Raw genomic sequence first — 21066 nt, 5'->3', positions numbered from 1 at the left:
GTTTCCCTAAAACAGGATGCATTATTTGTTTTATTAGGCTTTTAAATGATTTTTTTTTCATCGTTTTGGTTGTAACCATACATTTCTCTGTCTAAATTTGCCACACACATTATGCAGTGTGATCATTCATGATATTGTGTCATATTGTGTCATAATTCACACAAACCTATGAATGTCTCATTTGCTATTGTTAATTTCTATCTTAAAAAAATGTAAAAAAACCCAAAAACAAACAAACATAAAAAAAAAAACTTCTGTTCTAGTACCTTGCTGAGATCCATCTGGCCAATCTCTGGTGTTGCTCCGTTCTTTATATCTGTGCTTGTTGTTGGAGGCTGAGGAGATGTTGCAGGACCTGGGGGATGCAAGTAAATCTGATAAATATCTTATTTCCAAAGCATTGTAAAATATCCACAACATTGGGCATTACTGCTCAGTTGTTACCAAAGAAATTGGCATTTTTATTTCTACAGTAAAGGGCTGCAATAAATGTAAACTACAACCATTAAAGGGCATCTATTTTACCCCTTTTACAAGATGTTAGATGACCCTTTGGTGTCTCCAGAATGTGTCTGTAAAATTTTGGTGTCCGAATACAGTGTAGCTGTTTTTGTAGCCTGTGTCTTTAAATGCAAAGTGTGTTGCCCCCCCCCCCCCCCCCCCCCCCCCCCAATTGCTCTTATATGAGTGTCTGCATTACATCAGATAAACAACAGTCAGTGATAGAGACAGACATGAATAAAGCTGAAATACAGCTCATTAGTCAAAAAACCAAGTACGTTTATTAGATGTATTTGTGGTGGAGTTTATTCAAGCGTTTCTGAAATGATGAGTCACACACGAATGCTGTTTGCAGTACACACACACACACACAACCGATTATAGCGGTTAAGAATTAGTTATTATACGGTCTTTATTACAAACATGTTCTGTTTTAAAAACGTTTTAAACTTATAAAACTTATAAAAATCACAGAGTTGGAACAGATATTTTAATCCCAGCTTATTTGCAAAAAATGTTCTGTGGGCATGTGTATACTGTACATGTTATTATAGAAACAGGGCATCTGTCAATCAATTTGGTGGACAAGAAAACTGCACTCCTATATCAAGTTGCGGTGGGCCTCAAAATCACTGGGATTTACATCCTATTTTAATGTCAGGGAATTTTTAAGAAGAGACTTGTTGTGTTTATATCACTCCAATATGACTGTGGTCACACTATACCTACACACAGTTCTGTCCAAAGCTTACAAAAGTTGATTTTTATCATTTTAACCTCTAATTAAAAAATGTTTGTATATGAGAATGATATGGCATAATCACCAGCCAAGTTATATCCACTTTTTATTTCCAGCCACAGGTAGGCAAACTGAGTAATCCTGTTAATTTTCATATTATACCCACAAGGGTACCACTCAGGATGTGGCGAAATCGGTAAAGCCTCTTTTTGGAGCATGGTACTCCACCCGCTGAAATTTTGCCAATAATCCATTACCTTATGATTGTCCAACCTCAATGATTTGGATAACTTCACCAACTAAATAAGGTAATTCTAATAACAGAATAATAAAAACTGCTTTGTATTTGTCCTTTGATAGCTTCCATAGTAATACTCTAATAGACTTCCATTGTAGATGCATTAATGTAAATACTTTTACACTTTAGTTTGCTCCTGCGTTGTGGATGAAATATAGACTAAATTATAATTATACGTAACAAAAGGGACAGGCAGAGATGTATTTAAAATTGTGCTGTCAATAAATCTGAAAACACAGGCAGGAATTAATATCAATATATGAGTATTTTAGGTTTATTGCTCTCCTTTCACTCCAGAAAAATCACAGTAAGAGCTGAGTGATATGACACAATGCATAAACATTTATTAAACACTTACTGTATACCCAGCAATTTACATGTGTCTGTTGCCTCATTACAAACATGCGTAGTACATTTCACAATTTACATTTTAAATTATTAAACAGACATTACGCCTTTTCGGGGTGGCATTGAATAAATGTATTATCCATATATCCCACATTTTACATTGTTGTTGCAAACTGATGAGATAACATTCTCCATGACCATGCATGGTAGCCTGCTTCACAGAACTGCTTTTTTTTCTTCCATAAAGCCTGTGCTGTTTTCAAAAATAAGTGTACCACATATATATAAAGTTTAATATAAGCTTAATTAAACTAAAAATAGGGGAAAAAATAGTAACTGTTGTAATCTCACTAGAAAACATTAGGGCCAATTAAACACTGCCTGGACCATACATATTAATGATCCACTTTAGATCATCAGTGTCTGTGTTTTGTTCAGATTAGCCTGTTTTTCACTTGGATTTTACACTCACAGTATTTACATGACTAAAAGGAAGCTTTGAATCTTATGTTATGTCATTTCCATGCACTGAACTCTTTATTATTCAGCTATAATTAAGCATATCCAGATTTTCTTTAACCAATAATATTGCATTGTGTTGCAACATTAATGAGTTTAGCTCACCTGTCTTGTCCATAAAATGAGTTTCACTCTGTCTCCTGTTGGCTTCTGTGAGGGTTTTGACCATGGGCAGCAAGTTGTTCCTCTTCTTGTCATTCTGGTGATGATGCCTCTTCAAAAGTGCCTCTCGGACCTTCATTCTCACACTGTCATCCAGTTCATGAGGCGTCTCCTGTTTTTCAAGCACCAAATCTACACACAACAAATCCGTCCACATTAGAACACAAATACATATCAGGTGCATCATTAATCTGTATGATGCTGATGATAATCAGCCTCATATTTAGGACTGGTTTTGTTTTATTCAAGCATTTTAAACACTGCAATACTTTCATTGCGCTTTCTCTTGCTCTGTTAAACCTCCTGATGCAGCACTGTAAATCTGCATCACTCTCCTCCAACCTTTACAGTATAATTAATTCTCCCCTCCCTGTCCTTCTCTTTCTCTAGCTTTAATCTTGTTCTTACCACTACTGCAACACTGATCAGATCAGTCAGGTTTCAATGAGACGCAGGTTGTATTGTGGGTCTATTGGATGTCAGTGGTTGACAGACAGTACATGTAAAATGAAACAATACGTCTGAGTGCGTCTGTATGAATTATGCATAAGAACTTTTTAGCAAGGCTGGATCCAACATTCATGGGAACTTGTCAATTGAATATTTTACTATTACAATTGATTATTTTATTTAATAGCTGATTTTTTTTAACTTAATTTAGATTCTTTAGTGCAACAGTCCTGAACATTTTGTTGGTTTGTAGAATTGTGCCGTAATTGTGCTGCTAATAGATTTGCACAATGTGGTATTGTTTCCAAACAAGTATTCCAATGTCAGCTCAGGTTACCAGACATTTCCAGCATCTCACACATGCACAGTTTTAAAAGAAGCATCGCAGAAAGTGGTGAGTAGAAAACTAAATGGTTATCAAATAATATTTTATATTTGACAACATTTACAATTAACTGAATACAGAATAAATTGGATCTTGCATTAAAAAGAAAAACATTTTAAAAGCATTCAGTTGACCTACATTTTGTTACTGAATATACTGAGATTACTAGACATTAATACCATATACTGTACTGAATTTTTATTCTTTATTTATTTATTTATTTATTTATTTACTTATTTAACCAGAAAAGTCCCTTTGAGATACAATATCTCTTCTACCAGTGAGTCCTGGTCAAGACAGGCAGCATGTAGGACAGAGTTACAGAAAAGTCCATATCACATAGACACAAACAAAAATAATATAAGCCATAATCTATTATTAAAACATGCGCACTGTTCTCCATAGACAGACATTAATTTTTTTAATATAGTAATAGATGATACAGTTTTCATATGCAGTATATGTTTTTTTTTTATAATTATTTTTTTCTGGGTTTTCACCTTTATTAGATAGAACAGTAGAGAGAATTGACAGGACAGCATGGGGAGCAGAGAGAGGGGAAGGATCGGCATAGGACCGCAAGGCGGAATCGAACTCGGGTCGCCGTGAGCACGCACTAACCACTACACCATTGGTGCCGACCATATGCAGTATATCTTGAAGCTCATTCAATACATATGGAGCATACTTGGAGAATGCAGATCGCCCTAACTCTGTATGAAAAAACAGCATTTTAAGTAAGAGTATATCTGCTAATCTGGTATTATAAGTATTTGAGCAGTACACCAACAAACTGGATATACACTACCTGACAATAGTCTTTTCGCCTATCAAAGTTTTAGGAACAACAAATACTTAAGGTCTCCCAGAGTTCATCAAGATTCTTTGGATTTATCTTCAATTCCTCCTCCTCCATCTTATCCCAGACATGCTCAATAATTTTTATGTTTGGTGACTGGGCTGGCCAATCCTGGAGCACCTTGACCTTCTTTGCTTTCAGGAACTTTGACATGGAGGTTGAAGTATGAAAGGAAGCGCTATCCTGCTGAAGAATTTGCCCTCTCCTGTGGTTTGTAATGTGATGGGCAGCACAAATGTCTTGATACCTCAGGCTGTTAATGTTGCCATCCACTCTGCAGATCTCTCGCACACCCCCATACTGAATGTAACTCCAAACCATGATTTTTCCTTCACCAAACTTGACTGATATCTGTGAGAATCTTGGGTCCATGTGGGTTCCAATAGGTCTTTTGCAGTATTTGTGATGATTGGGATGCAGTTCAACAAATGATTCATCTAAAAATCTACCTTCTGCCACTTTTCCAAATGATCAACTAGAAGTCAAGTTATTATTTGTTGCTCTTACAACTGGGATCAATGACAAGACTTTTGTCAGGCAGTATACTGTGGTAATTTATCAACTAAAGCTTTAAAAATAAAAATTAACATATGTTGTTTACTGAATGTACCAAGCAGTTTCTTTCCACTTTGTATTTTTGCCACCCTCTTTGCAAAATTTCAGTATTGTTTCCAAACTAAGGATACCAATGGTGTACTGTAACTTTACATTTCCAGCCACTCAAACATACATAATTTAAAAAGAAGAGCCACAACTTCTACATTTTAAAGTCAACCTTTAAATAGCATCAGTTGTCTCTGGATGTTATTTTATTCACATAGCAAATATGACACACTTAAGTGCACATTTATTCTCTCCCTTCTCTTTAAGTGATGTGCAGTTGACAGCTGTGCCACTTGATTCTCAAATTATGAGCCCATGAGTGTTTGTATGAGTCTATCACCAACATGAGTAGGAGTGTGTGAGGTTACGGTATGTGTTAAGTACAGGTGGACTTAATACGCTACAGGACCCACACACTCACTTGCCACACTGCTGTACCACCCATTTCTCACTTATTTCGTGTACTGCGTAAATAAATACTGTACAAGCTTTACCGTGATCTGATTATCGATCATGATAGGCCAATTGGCGAGCGAGCACTTAATACACTGACATTTCAAGAACCATTTAAACCTTTAAAGGTGGCATTTTTTTCAAATGTGTTCCTGTTATATGTGCAGAGAGTCATTCCCATTGATTTCTCACTGACCTGCTATTTCCTCAATGCTGCCTGCCTTCATGTCTAGCAGGACGGTCCCATTAATTATGCAGCTGCGCAGCTCAAAGAGACTGTGGAGAGAGAGTGTGGCTACATACGGCTTACTCCACCGCTCTCCTCCATCCTCCACGTCTTCTTCAAACTTTAGCCACCTGAGAGGACGTAAGGGGAAAAAAGGTTTATATAGAGCATCTTTTACTTCATCAGCTTTTAGAGGGCAGTAGAAGGTGTGTGTGAGGCTTTGAAACTGGGGTCCAGAGATCTCTCAGGGACACAGAAGAATGTATGAAAAAAAAAACAATATAGCGTAAAGCAGTGTAAATAAAAAGGAAAAATAAATAAAATAGTAATAAAAATTTGATTAAAATAATTAAACCTTTCACAACATATATAAATAAATAATATCAATTATTTTAAATTAAAAAATGTATAATAAGTAATAAATACAGTGCCATACATTAGAGAATAACAATACCACAGTGAGAAGGACAAAACATAAGTAAATGTTTTCCAAATCATTGTTTACGTGTTACATTATGTACAATCAAGTGTCTAGCAATTAAATATAGTAATACAAATTGAAATATAGGCTAAATTATAATTATACTTGACAAAAGGGACAGACGGAGATGTATTAAGAGTTGTGCTTTTAATGAATATAAAGCACAGGCAGGTGTTAATATCAATACATCAGTTTTTTAGGTTTATTGCTGTCCTTTCACAGTAAGAGCTGAGTGATATGACACAACGCATAAACATACTGTACATTAAACACATACTCAGCAGCTTACATGTGTCTGTTGCCTCATTAAAAACCTATATATGTGTCTATACAAGTCTCATTACAAACAACTCTACAATATAGATGTTAAACTATTAAAAGTTAAATTTAAACAGACATTACGCCTCTTCAGGGTGGCATTGAATAAATGTATTATCCATATAGCCCATGTTTTACATTCTGACGTGTTGCAGACAGATGAGATAACATGACTATGCATGGCTGACTGCTGCACAGAGCTGCTCTTTTTTTCTCCCATTAAGCCTGTCTCGTTTTCAAAATAAGAGTACCACATATGTATAAAGTTTAATGTAAGCTTAGATAAACTAAAAATAAGGACAAAAATAGTAACTGTTGTAATCTCACTAGACAACATTAGGGCCAATTAAACACTGCCTGGACCATACATATTAATGATCCTCTGTGGATCATCAGTGTCTGTGTTTTAATCAGATTAGCCTGTTTTACACCCTCAGTATTGTATATAATAGGGGCTTGCGTTAAAAATTTATAAATATGGGTACACTTTACAATAAGATTGTATTAGGTAATGTTTGTTAATTTATTTATTAACGTGAACAAACAATGAACAATACATTTACTACAGTATTTATTCTTCATAACGTTAGTTAATGGAAATACATTTGTTCATTGTTAGTTCATGTTACTGTAACTCACAGGGCATTAATGTTAACAAGCATGAATCTGGATTTTAGTAATGCATTAGTAAATGTTGAACTATGGTTAATAAATGTTCTACAAGTATTGTTCATTATTCGCTTGTGTTAGTAAATACATTAACAAACATTAACTAATGAAATCTTATTGTAACGTGTGACCATAAATAAATATTGCTGCTTTTTTAAGGAAGAATTTCCAAAAGGTATCATATTTGTTAACAATTGTCATTCAGCATGACGATGTCAGTATGGACCAAAATATCTAAGGAATATTTCCACTACCTTGTTGAATCTATGCAGTTCTGAAGGCAAAAGGGGGTCTAATCTGGTACTAGTAACGTGTACCTAATAAATTGTCCAGTAAGTTTATATATTCTGTCATAATTTACACACTCTCAATTTGTTACAACCCTGTTTGACTTTCTTTGCTCTGTGAAACAAAACACAAAAGAAGATATTTTGAAATATGTTGGAAACCATTAACTTCCATAGTATTTTTTCAATGTATGTCAATGGTTATTGATTTCCAACACTTTAATATATTTTTATTTCTGTTCAGCAGAAGAAAGAAACTTATGAAGCCTCTTGAATATTAAGTAAATTTTCTGTTTTGGGTGAACATTGAAACTCTTGAATTAGTGAAGTTTATTTATAAACTAATTTTGAGAGGATCACATGCTTATGATTGCTTGTGGACGGTCCTGCATTATTCAATTTATGATTCACCAATCAGACGATTCCTAAGCCACTATAAATACCCTAAGTTCCATATCACAACCATCCTCTTTTGAAGAATCTCCCCTTCCACCCCTACTCCTCATCTTTTCCTAGATGGGTGACACGGTGGCCCAGTGGTTAGCACTCACAGCAAGAATGTCTTTGGTTCTAGTCCTTACCAAGCCAGCCAACGTTTTTGTGCGGAGTTTACACGTTCTCCCCTCATGTGGGTTTCCCCTGGGTTCCTCCCACCGTCCAAAAACATGCAACTTAAGTTAATTGACTAATCCAAATCAGCACCATAGACATGCTCCTAGTAAGTAGTTATCTCTTAAGAGCAATTACTATCTGTTCATTAGCTACTACAGTAGGGGAGTTCTCGAGATCTACCTGAGCTCAAACTCCCCTCTCGCCTTGCAAACAGGAGGGAACCCCAGGCTCGAGGATCTTATGAGATCTTGTTTGCTTGCCAAACAAGCTTTATAATCAATCATCAGCTAAATTTGAACTGTTGAACCCAACATTTTGGCACTGAAATGTGTGCACATTAGGAAATATATACAGTACTGTTTGTACCTAGCAGTTTCTTTCCACTCTGCATCTTTGCCCTCTTTAACACAGATTTCATCAAGTTCTGTGAAGAGTTCATGTGCCACATGCTCCTCGTCCTCCTCAGTGCCCAGAATAAACCGAACCCTCTGGGATGGAGTGTCTGAAAAAAGAGAAGTAGAAAGAATGAGAGACACAGACAAGATGATATTTGTAGACCTCATTTTCACTGTGACAGAGGAAGCAGAGAAAGGAAGCGCAGTAAACAGAAGTCTCACCAGAGCAGTTTTCAGTGTTTGTTATTGTAAATATGAGTTTATGCTTTTCGGTTTTGTGGACTCAAGGGCAAAACGCTGAGAGGATGTAACTAGGTTCTAAAGTGTATTTATTTTAGCGACTATAAATAACATCTAGGCCAAACCATATATGAAGCCTCAATTATTATACTATAATAACTTATTTATTTATTTTTATATTTTATTTTTCCTGTGAGAGATTGTTTTGAAAGAAAGAACAATGTAAGCAATATGCAGACCACTTAAGAGTGCTGATAATTTAATTATTTAACATAGACAGACACGTTTGCTTAAAAGCTTAGTGTAATAAAACTTAATGCCTAAGGTTTAAGACTTAATGCTTTTTTTAAAAATCGTTATCCAACCATTGATTGTAATTGTTAAGATTTTTCTATAGACTGTTTGTCTTTTGTATTTTATTTTTGTGATCTATTTGTCAGGGCATACAGCATATATTTTAGCAAAACATTTTATTTTTTATTAAAATTTTTATATTTCAGCCTTATTTCTTTTTATAAATGTATTTTACACTAGATGCAATAACTAAAGGACAAAAGAAAAATCCCCATTGAAATTCATTAAAATGGCAATAATTCATCCCAGTGCAGTTTAAGCTAAAAGTGATGCATTTCTTGTTAAAAGGCTTATATTTACATTTTTTTTTGTTAAATTTGGTGTATTTTACCCACTCGAACATGGGGAAAACATGCAAACTCCACACAGAAATGCCAACTGACCCAGCCGAGGCTCGAACCAGCGACCTTCTTGCTGTGAGGCATCAGCGCTACCCACTCACTTTCATTTATATGTAAATTTGTATGTATGACAGTTTTTTTATGTGACACTGAACAATAATACACATGTAAACATTTAAAACTAATGTTGTTTTTGATCATTGACTTGTTCAAATGAATAAATAAAAATATGCTTAGCCATCAGTATATGGGAAATGATACTTTTGTTGTTGTTTTATTTTTAAAGATCAACAGCTGCATTATTTAAACCAGGATTAAATTAGGCTAACTCCCAACTGTCACACAACTTTTGATATGATATATAATTTTCTTAATATAAGCCCTAGTTTAAACAAAACTAAAACTGTGTATTAAATAAATACTCAAAAACATCCCACCTTAAGTTTCTAAAACCATTAAACTGACTCTGGTAAATAAAACGGTCTGGAAAAGGGTAAAAAACTTATTAACATATGATTTTTGATTAGCTTTAAAAAATAATAGACATTGTTAATTTTTTTTCAATGTTCAAGCTTCACTCTCAATATTTTTATAAGCGTTGGGGATTTTCTCTCTTCGCGTTAACTTTACGTAATTACGGCAGTAGGTGGCGATAAGGCTTTTCATTTAAATCATTCAATCAACATTCAAACACTGATTCATTCAGGAGCTTAACTAAACTAATGAGCCATTAAATAAATAACATTAAGCTAATTTACATAACGAAATAATTTATTCAAGCCGTCTCAGAGACGCCCACTGGTAAAATGTCATCGGTGGAGCAAAATTCTAGCAAATAATGGCTCTGTCAAGGCTAAAAGGTATGTTGAGCTTCTTTACTATTAAGTTATGTTCACTTTATTTGTTTATATTAGAAATATCCCTTCATAGCCGCGCTGCTTCAACGTTACATTGTATTCGCATTTGACGCTTTGGCGAGTGTAGATTTTATCTTCTGAATATAATTCTCTAGATATGCCTATTAACCTGAACCAACAAGTGCTTTTTCCTTGACTTTTCGCCCTCACCGTGTGCCCCTGGGGTACTTTCTGAGTTGTCGTCATCCTGGGCTGAGCCTCCGGCCCTCATCCTGTCAGATCTGCGGCGGTGTCTGGAGCTGTGCGGCCGGTGATGACGGTGAGACGGTCTGTCCATGGGCATCCGCACACCCACAAAAAGAGTCCTGTGACCTGTGGTCAAACGAATATAGGACTGATTCACTGCGATTTTGCTCTTAATATGACTGCGCTGTGCTGTTGGCAGTATCACATGAATAACGGTGTGTGTTTGTGTGCGTGTGTTTGTACACTAACCCTCCAGCTCTTCTTTCTCATAATGGATATTCAGAACTGAGCTGGTGCCTCCATGGTCCACCACTGCTTCCTCACCAGGCCTCTGTAAGACATGTTTGCTTAGTTTAAAGAGTGTGAATAATTACACTGACTACCGTTCACTTCCCTTTTTAATGAGTTTAGCTTCCAAGCTCTTATTTCCAGCATTTGTGGATTTCACACAAAATCGACAGTATGTTTGGACTTTCCTTTTCATTTATATATAATATACATTTATAAAGAGAGAGAGAGAGAGAGAGAGAGAGAGAGAGAGAGAGAGAGAGAGAGAGAGGTGGTGGATAGATAACATTTCTTGTATAACAACCCAATTTATACACTGTAAAAATGCAGGGTTCCACGCAATTCATTCATTTCGTCTCAACACAAATCGATTAGGTTAACTTAATTGTTTTTACAAATTTAAGTTGATTGAACATAAAACAATTAAGTTATCCCACAAAACCCCTCAAGAATTGGGTTGATTCCGCTTAATATACATAAGTAGTTTGAACAAGTAGCAAAAACATTTTTTTTGTTTTGAGTGCATGAATAATTATTTATTTAGATTGATGAAACATTTAGAATTGATGATTAACATTTCTAAAATATTAATTAGAAAAAAATATTATAATTTCTGTATTTGTGTATTTATAATGTTATTTACCTTAATCCTAAATCTATTTTTGTATCAAATGTATTTATTTTAATATTAATTTGTAGTAATTATTTTACAAATAGTACATCCAGTTTTAAAGAGCCCATATTATGGGTTTTTGAAAATGCCCTTCCATGTAGTGTGTAACACAGCTCTAAGTGAAGTGAAATATCCAGCTAAGGCTTAAATCTGTAAGTGTACAGTGTTTAAAACTATTGATTCATCTATAAAAGAGTCGACTCATAGTGCTTCAAACGAGTCGCCTTGATAACGAGTCATTAGGTGTTTCGCGATGACGCAGCCACGAAACACAAGCCTCGCCAGTAGTTACGCGCGCAAACCAGGGAGATTTGGAACCTGCGGCCCCGCCCACTAACACAGAAAAAACACTAGACACACACACACAGACGCCGCCGGTCGAATGAAGTCACGCTGTGCTCAGATGGATAATATTGACAGTCTCTACCCAAAGATGAGTTGTTAACCTGGTACAGTACACGCGGTTACTCTTTATATTCTCTTATCACATGTAAGCCACGTTAAAAACGCGACGCGTGCCGCTTTGTTTACGGATTTAACATTAAAGGCTTTTGTGAGCTCGCGTTCCACTGCCGTTTGTCGTTGCTATGGCGATCGATCGTAAGCTAGGAGACAGGAGACTCGTGTCACTTTCCCTAGTTCTTCTGAGGAGCGTTGTGTGTGTGTGTGTGTGTGTGTGTGTGTGTGTGTGTGTGTGTGTGTGAGAGAGAGAGAGAGAGAGAGAGAGAGAGAGAGAGAGAGAGAGAGAGACTCGCGTCGCTTTCCCTAGTTCTTCTGAGGAGCGTTGTGTGTGTGTGTGTGAGAGAGAGAGAGAGAGAGAGAGACTCGCGTCGCTTTCCCTAGTTTTTTTCTGAGGAGCGTTGTGTGTGTGTGTGTGTGAGAGAGAGAGAGAGAGAGAGAGAGAGAGACTCGCGTCGCTTTCCCTAGTTCTTCTGAGGAGCGTTGTGTGTGTGTGTGAGAGAGAGAGAGGGAGAGGGAGAGAGAGAGACTCGCGTCGATCTCCCCAGTTCTTCTGAGGAGGGTTGTGTGTGTGTGTGTGAAAAAAGCCTTACACCATGAAGCGCGTGTGCACTGTGACTACTTTTATATAGTTGATTACCAGCTGGGCATTTCACTCTGTCTCGTGCTGAAGCCTGTCACTGTCGACCAATCGCAGCAGGCTGTCATCGGTCCAATCAGCGCAGATTAGCTTTGCGCTGAGGAGGGGGTTGGGAACAAATGAATCGCTGAACGATTCATATGGGAGTCGTTGGGATAATTAGGTAAAAATAAATGCAGATTATAAGACCATCAAAGTGTTTTATGACCTTGCATGCATATTAGACTGTTGTTGGAGACCCTTACAACCTAAATATGACCCTATTTCATGTATAATATGGGCTCTTTAATTCACTTGTTTGTTCATTTCATTTACACTGATGCATGTTTACTCATATTAATATAATATTAATTTATTTTAAATATATATATATATATATATATATATATATATATATATATATATATATATATATATATATATATATATATATATATATATATATATATATATATATATATATATATATATATATATATATTTTTTTTTTTTTTTTTTAATTTGTAACTACATTTTTCTCCAAACATTTTCACTCTTTTGTGGCCCTAATATCTTTTAGATATTATTCATGATGTATTTGCCTTGTTTTTATTTTGGTTTTCACTATCTTTGCACACATTTAGTCCCCACAAGGTAAACAAACCTGAACACAACAAATTCAGACTGAAATTCAACTGCATTTGGAATGAGAGCTCTTTAGCTGCAGTGCCCAGATGATGAATGTGTTTGAGAAAAAAAAATCATGAGTTATTACAGTGGACTGGGCATGAATAACATCCGTGTCTAAATTTACAGAGATTGGTCAGAGAAGGAGAATATATTCAGTGAGCAGCAGTTCTTTGGGCAAAAATGCATTTTTGATGCCAGAGGTCGGACTGGTTCAAGCTAATATAAAGGCAACAGTAAATATAATAGTCACTTTACGACTGAGATCTGCAGAAGAGCGTCTCTGAACACACCAAATGTCAAACCTTTAAGCAGAGCATCCAAAACTGGACAATAGAAGATTGATGGAAATGTTGTCTGATGAGTTTCAATTTGTGCTGCAACATTTGAATGGTAGGGTCGGATATTGGCATACAGCATCCTTTCATTGATTCATCCATTCTTGTAGTGGAGGATATTTTCTTGGGACACCTTGAACATTTAAATACCACAACTTAACTGAGTGTTGTTGCTGACCAAGTTTAAAATGTCATAAATACACAAATCCAATTCGTAAATTCAAAACTCGATTCATAAATACACAAATCCAATTCGTTAATTCAAAACGCAAGTCATAAATACACAAATAAAATTTCTTAAATTCAAAATGTTATTCATGAATACACTAATCCAATTGTTAAATTCAAAACACAATTCACAAATACACGAATCTAATTCATTTGGCAAAAATATTTATGATTTTTACTTGTGAATTCACAATACATTGTATTTCTGAATTGTGTTTTGAATTTACAAATTGGATTTTGTAAAGGTGAATTGTGCTGTGCATGTATGACTTTTATTTTGTAAATGTATTATTTTTGACACTGATCTGGCTCCATAGTATCGAATGGTGAGATATAGTGACATATCATGACAGATGACACATGCATAATAGTGCACTTAACACATTTAATCAAAGTTGCTTATATAAGCATAAAATCTCCTTGGCTGACTTTGTGTTAGCCTGTAAATAAACGGTAGCCCACCACCCACCATCTCCAAACGGATTTATTACACTTCCAGTTCTTCACTTCATTCTTTACATTTGTAGTTGTGCGTGTATGTGTGTGTGATCTCCCACAGGGATGCTGCTATCTTTCTATGACAGAGATGATTCATCAGTGTGTTTTCTGCAGGAACATAAGCCTATAATTCATATAAACCCAACTGAACATTTTGTACATCAAAAATGCGGCACATCAGAAGGTGCAGATTTACAGACCTGACTGTACAGTGCAGCAATGAAAGATTCAAGCAAAACTTTATGAACCCATTGGCTTAAAAGTGATCTATTTTCAGCTCCTGAGAGCATCACTATTGTTGACCTCTGCGATGCAAATGATGCAACTCGTGGTCTGTTCTGTTCTAGCTCGAGGCTCACGTGTACGTTTGATCGCTGGGAGTATCGATTTGCTGTTATATTGTGGATCAGCATTGAGGTCAGGCATTACATCCTGTGTTAAAACAAACGCACCAGTAGCTTTCCACTATAATAGCAACCGCCTTGTTTTCAGCATCCCAACTAACGTATAATTATCCTACAGGCGTCTTATCAAGTTCCACCAGAACTGCAGTTATTACAGGCTTAAGAAACAATTGCTTCAAAGGATGCCAAGTTTTAAGCTTAGTTTCCTCAATTGCAAGACCACCAACTGAGATTTGTATTAATATTTCCCATGCACTCCTAATGGATTGCAGACCACGATGCAGCACAACTATGATTATACCGCATTTTTAAATGGATGCTGTTCTGTTTTAAAGGTTTTAAATGAAATGGATACATTTCATATATCAAGATCTTTTTCCTTAGAAGTTTGAGTGCATGTGTGAATACAAGTAACATGGTTATTTGCCAAAGCCAGTTCCATTAGTTAAGGAGCACTTCAATGCTCTAACTCATGTAATATAGATATTTCTACCAGTGATGATTTCTGAAACAGATTTCATTAATGTTTAAAAAGAAATCTTGCAATCAGCTGACTATAGTATAGTCAGACACAAGCTCAAATATATAAATAACCCTTTTAAAACAGGCTTGCATAATCTAATCAAACATGCTTCTGAAAAAATAGTTATATACATGATTTGTGTTTGTGTTATTGCAATTGTACATTAAACTTCATGGTTCACTTCAATTTTAGCCAATAATGACTGAATGTAGGACAGGAAATGAAGGAGCACGAACTCAATATTATAAACAGAATTCTTAAAATAACAGTGAATCACTGTAACATTGGCACATGCATATTTTTGTTTGTTGGCAAGGAAAAAACTTGGTAGTCCATGTTTGAATGCATTCACGGTGGCTGGAAACTTTTCAGATAAGCTATATGTGTACCGGCAGCTATACATTTAAGAGTATTTGCATTTTGGTATATTTGCATAATACTATTATACTAATGGGTGGTTGAATGATTGAATCTGACTGTTTGATGAACAATCAGTTATTTTCAGGGAAAAGCACAACTTAAGGCGATGGTCCCGAATAGGGCTGTGCAGTTTGGGGAAAATATTTAATTGCGATTTTTTTTTTTTTTTTTTTTTTTTTTTTTTTTTTTTTTTTTTTGAAAGATATTGCGATTGTGATTTTGCAACAATTCTGTTTTTAGAAAATTACCTGTTTTTGTTTGGTGTCTGTGACTTTGAAACCAAAATGTTGGCATATTACAAATACTGTTTGTTTAAATATTTAAATTCATCTATTAATGCTTCTGAAGCAGCAGACACCATAATCCCACTTGTCAGCGCTTTCCTGTTTGTTTTCTTTTTTTTATTGTGGCTGTAGTTCTATTGCGCAATTTTGATTGGGCAGATTAAAAGTGTGCTCACTCAATTGGCTAGTAAGCCTGTCACACACAGCCGGCAGTTACGCATTTGCTCTGGGTGGGGGAAATTAAATTGTATATATATATCAAAACGCGATTCATAAATACACAAATCCAATTCGTAAATTCAAAACACAAGTCATAAATACACAAATAAAATTTCTTAAATTAAAAATGTGATTCATAAATACACAAATCCAATTTGTAAATTCAAAACGCGATTGTCGGCAGTCACGCATTTGCCGGCAGTCACGCATTTGCTCTGGGTGGAAATATATATATATATATATTTATTTATTTATTTATTTCATATTGCAGCCTCTTGCAATTAGTTAATTGCAACGTTTCAAATTGCAATTCAATTTCGATTAATCACACAGCCCTAGTCTCGAACTCAATACCTGGAGGGCTGCAACTCGCCATAGTTTAGCTCCAACTCACACCTGCGTCTCTAATAGTCTTGAACACCTTGATTATTGGATCAGCTGTGTTTGATTAGGGTTGGAGCAAATCTGTGCAGAGATGCGGCCCTCTGGGAATGCAGTTTGAGACCTATGGCTAAAGGTATTTTCAGGCACGTCTTGACCATGTTTCATGTCCATGTTCGACAAACGAATTCAGTCATTGCAAATGTCCAGACCTTTCAGCAAAATAACCAATAACACTAAGCAAACAAATCAAAATCTTAAACAACAGGAGGGCGGTGCAGTGGTGCAGTGTGTAGCGCTGTCACCTAACAGCAAGGAAGTCGCTTGTTCGAGCCTCAGGTGGGTCAGTTGGCATTTCTATGTGGAGTTTGCATGTTCTTCCCGTGTTCGTGTGGGTTTCCTCCGAGTGCTCTGGTTTCCCTCACAGTCCAAAGACATGCGGTACAGGTGAATTAGGTAATTGTGAGAAATGGCATGTATTAACTTTTCTCAACATCCTGAAATACAAACACATTCTAATTTATAATGCAACTTCGAGTTTACATTTTGCAATTATAAGAGAAAAAAGATTCTATCACACAATTCAAAGAAGAAAAGTCAAATTTGTAAGATTTAAGCTAACAGTTTTAAGAAAAACTGTCGGAATTGTGGCAATATTAATTTTCTTATTACTTATTCAGTGGCAGAAACATGTAAACTCCACACAGAAACGCCAACTGGTCCAGCCGGCACTCGAACCAGCGACCTTCTTACTGTGAGGCGACAGTGCTAACCACTGAGCCATCATGCTAACTTGTCTTGACATTAATTATTATTTTTATTTTTATAAAGATTTGTTTTGGATGTTTTTTTTATTACGATAGGACAGTTTGTAGACAGGAAGTGATATTGCAGAAAAAAGGGGGGGCTGGGATCGAGAAAAGGTTCACAAGCTTGGACTGGAACTCAGGACACCTGAAAGGCAATGGCATTATATGTCTCTGGACAGAACTCAAGGTTATCAGCATCAACAGATCATATTATTCTTTACAGTTGCATAAAAATATCCACAGACACGCTTTGAATGTGCTTATTGGCGATTAGTCCACTTGACAGTGTTTTATTCTGTATTTTGTAATCATTACTTACAGTTATGACAAAAAAGAAGTCATATAGTTTATCATTCAGACTGCCTTAGTGTCCTTGTCATGGACCATTTGAGCAGTTATTGTCATTTAAACACATACCCAGGGGAAAGGAGAAAGTAAAGATAGAGCTAATCATCTGAACAGATTAATTAATTTTTCATCATCTGCTCTGTGTCACTGTTTTCCAGCTCTCAATCTCTTCTTGTCTTTCTCTTCATTGGCCTGACATGAGCACAAACCCTAATTAAAATAATAACAGAATACTTGAGCTGACTAGACTGATCCTGTGTCACCTAGTTACCTGTCTCTGTTTGTAAAGTATGTGTGTGTGTCACTGACAAAGAGAGATTTTCCACTGGCAAAAAATGGCCCCTTCTCAACATCAGGCAACACTTATGCTGTCCCCAATCAAAAGTCAGAAATGTATTTGAAATGCAGTTTTAATAGCAACTTTAGGTTACTGCATATTACAGGATTAATTGTTGACAAAAGATAAGACTGGCAATTTCTCAGTGCTTTATTTCGGCAAGGATGCATTTAATTTATCCAAGTATCACAGAAATGTAAAGAAGTGTACAATGTCACATCAGCTTTATACTACAAATAAATGCTGTTATTTTAAACATTCTAATCATCAACAATTAAGACTTTTTTTAAACAAACATCAGGGGGTCCGAGGGGTCTTAAAAAGTATTTCAAGTTGATAAATCAATGTAAAGAATGTAGAGAAATTTAAGGCCCTGAAAAATTATTAAAAAGTCTGAAATGCTATTTTGCAAGGAATTACATTTTATATCATTGATTGTATTGTTGTATTAAAGTTTGCCTGAATTAAATCTGCGAATATCAGGATGCTGTGTAGTTTATGAAATCAATAAAATCCTGCTAGATTTGAGTTACTTTACTGCAGTAACCAAAGCAACCCCATTATATCTGCAGTTCTATAGGCGCCAACTTGCTGAATTAGCTAGATTTAATAGATTTTTTTTTTCAGTTTATGATTATGGTTTTAGTTTTAGATTAGTTTCTTACATTAATATTTAGTAAATATACTGTAAGTTAAAATATCACCAGTGTTTCCAGTTGAAACCTAAGGTGGATATAAGGTCTTAAAATGTATGGAAAGAGTCTTAAAAAAAAGGTATTAAAAGGGTATTGAGTTTCCCTTTCTGATTCCTGTACAGTTGAAGTCAGAATTATTAACCCCCCTTTGAATTTCTTTTTGACAGTAAATAATATTTGACTTGATTTTTTCAAGACACTTCTATACAGCTTAAAGTGACATTTAAAGGCTTAGCTAGGTTAGTTAGGTTAACTAGGCAGGTTAGGGTAATTAGACAAGTTATTGTATAATGATGGTTTGTTTTGTAGACTATAAAATAGCTTAAAAGAGCTAATAATTTTGACCTTAAAATGGATTTTAAAAAATTAAAAACTGCTTTTTATTCTATTTTTATTCTAGCCAAAATAAAACAAATAAGACTTTATCCAGAAGACAAAATATTATAAGACACACTGTGAAAATTTCTTTTCTCTGTTAAACATCATTTGGAAAATATTTAAAAAAGAAAAAAAAATTCTAACCGGGGCTAATAATTTCTAATGTCTATTAGCAGTTATGTGAAAAAAAGTCATAACTGCAAGATTTTATCACACATTCAAATTAGTGATATGAAAATTTACAATTGTTTTTTAATATAATTTTGTTTATAAATTTGATGGCAAATTACATTAAAAAAAAAGACAAAAACAATTATATTTTAATAGTATCAACTTAAGTGCATACAATAAAATAAAATAAAAAACATACCAACAAATAAAGAGGTAAATAATAATGTGGCTTAACAAAAACTACAAATCTGTACCACACAATACACTCTACTTTGAAATTGGGAAAGAAAAAGAATCAATTTGCTGGAGCAAGGACTTGGTCTATATTTGACAGTACAGTGTTTTCTTGGATATATTTCTTAAATGGGTCGCAAATTTTCTTAAACTGGTTAGATGAACTTCTAGACGGTCTCATTTTTTCCAACTTTAGAAAGACGAGGACATCACGGATCCACTGTGTTGGGGGTTGAAGATTTCTGATCCTTCCACCTAAGCAATATTAGTCGTTTGACCAGGAGCACACTAAAAGCTATGCAGTCAGATTGTATCTTTGCAAGAGTATATGACATGGGAAAAATCCCAAAAATTGCAATCAGTGGGCAAGGGGAGATAAATATAGTCCCAAAAAACATATAGTTTTAAAAATAGTGTCCCAAGAGCAGTTAAGCTTTATAAGACCAATGTGCATGAGTGGCTGGGGTGGAATTACAGCGATTACAAGCAGGATCTACAGTTAAAGTCAGAATTATTAGCCCCCCTGAATTACTAGCCCTCTGTTTATTTTTTTTCCCAAATTCTGTTTAACACAGAGAAGATTTTTTTTCAACATATTTTTAAACATAATAGTTTTAATAACTCATTTCTAATAACTGATTGATTTCATCTTTGCCATGATGACAGTAAATAATATTTGACTATTTTAAAGACACTTCTATACAGCTTAAAGTGACATTTAAAGGCTTAACAAGGTTAATTGGGGTAACTAGGCAGGTTAGGGTAATTAGGCAAGTTATTGTATAACAATGGTTTGTTCTGTAGACTATTGAAAAAAATACAGCTTAAAGGGCTAATATGTTTGACCTTAAAATGGGTTTTATAAAATTAAAAACTGCTTTTATTTTAGCTGAAATAAAACAAATAAAACCTTCTTCAGAAGAAACAATATTATCAGACATACTGTGAAAATTTCCTTGCTTTGTTAAACATCATTTGGGAAATATTTTTAAAAAATGCAAATAAAAAATCCAAGGGGGCTAATAATTCTGACTTCAACTGTATTTGCTGAAAGTACTTTGAGGTAAATTTACTGTAATTAAAAAAATAGCAATTAACTTCTTTATTTCTTATTTACTGGCAAAAACATAAGAAATTATAATAATAACAACCCTTAACGCTTGAATATTTGACTCTGTTTGGTCAACCATGTCATGTAATAATCATTCTGTCCTTGACCTCTCTCTTGAGTCAACAAAAAGACAAATCCAGCATATTATCACACTTTGCACAGTTTTATTAACATTTCACTCTTTCGTCAGAAAAAGAATAATTAGTAAATACCCCCTATAGTTTAAATGAACGACACTATAAGTGTGTGTTACAGTACATGCATGCCAGTTGGGCTGCTGGTACATCAATATACCCTTTTGCCTTCAAAGGTCACATGGACTATTTTCTTCCCCTTCCTTCTCTTTCTCTCCAGCTCTCCAGCACATTGCTTTGACAGTTATGTTAGTAATCTTGACACAGACCACTACCTCTGCCACTTCCAGATGCTCTGTCTGCCTCAACAGACACAGTGACACACACACACACACACACACACACACACACACACACGCATATACACACTGACACAAACAAAAATGAAGCAAATGCTTTTACGTCATTGATGGCAGAATGTATGTCAGGGCTATTCAAATAGTTTGTCATGGGGGCCAGTTTATGAAAAGCATCCCAAATTAGGG

The 21066-nt window shown here is 35.2% G+C and overlaps 1 protein-coding gene across 1 annotated transcript in view; it reads right to left on the bottom strand.

Annotated features, from left to right (window-relative positions):
* slc4a8 (solute carrier family 4 member 8) overlaps window positions 1-21066 on the bottom strand; it is a 51680-nt gene that overhangs the window by 21217 nt on the left and 9397 nt on the right. Inside the window, exons 2-7 of the mRNA XM_056460245.1 lie at window positions 10593-10674; window positions 10308-10469; window positions 8277-8412; window positions 5514-5674; window positions 2511-2699; window positions 267-355 (exon numbers count right to left, since the gene is read on the bottom strand). Coding sequence (XP_056316220.1) covers window positions 267-355; window positions 2511-2699; window positions 5514-5674; window positions 8277-8412; window positions 10308-10469; window positions 10593-10674 — 819 coding nt within the window. The remainder of the gene's footprint in view (window positions 1-266; window positions 356-2510; window positions 2700-5513; window positions 5675-8276; window positions 8413-10307; window positions 10470-10592; window positions 10675-21066) is intronic.

Source organism: Danio aesculapii, chromosome 6 (genome assembly GCF_903798145.1).
Source record: "Danio aesculapii chromosome 6, fDanAes4.1, whole genome shotgun sequence".
Taxonomy (NCBI): Eukaryota; Metazoa; Chordata; class Actinopteri; order Cypriniformes; family Danionidae; genus Danio; species Danio aesculapii.
This window is presented reverse-complemented; position numbering and strand designations above follow the sequence as displayed.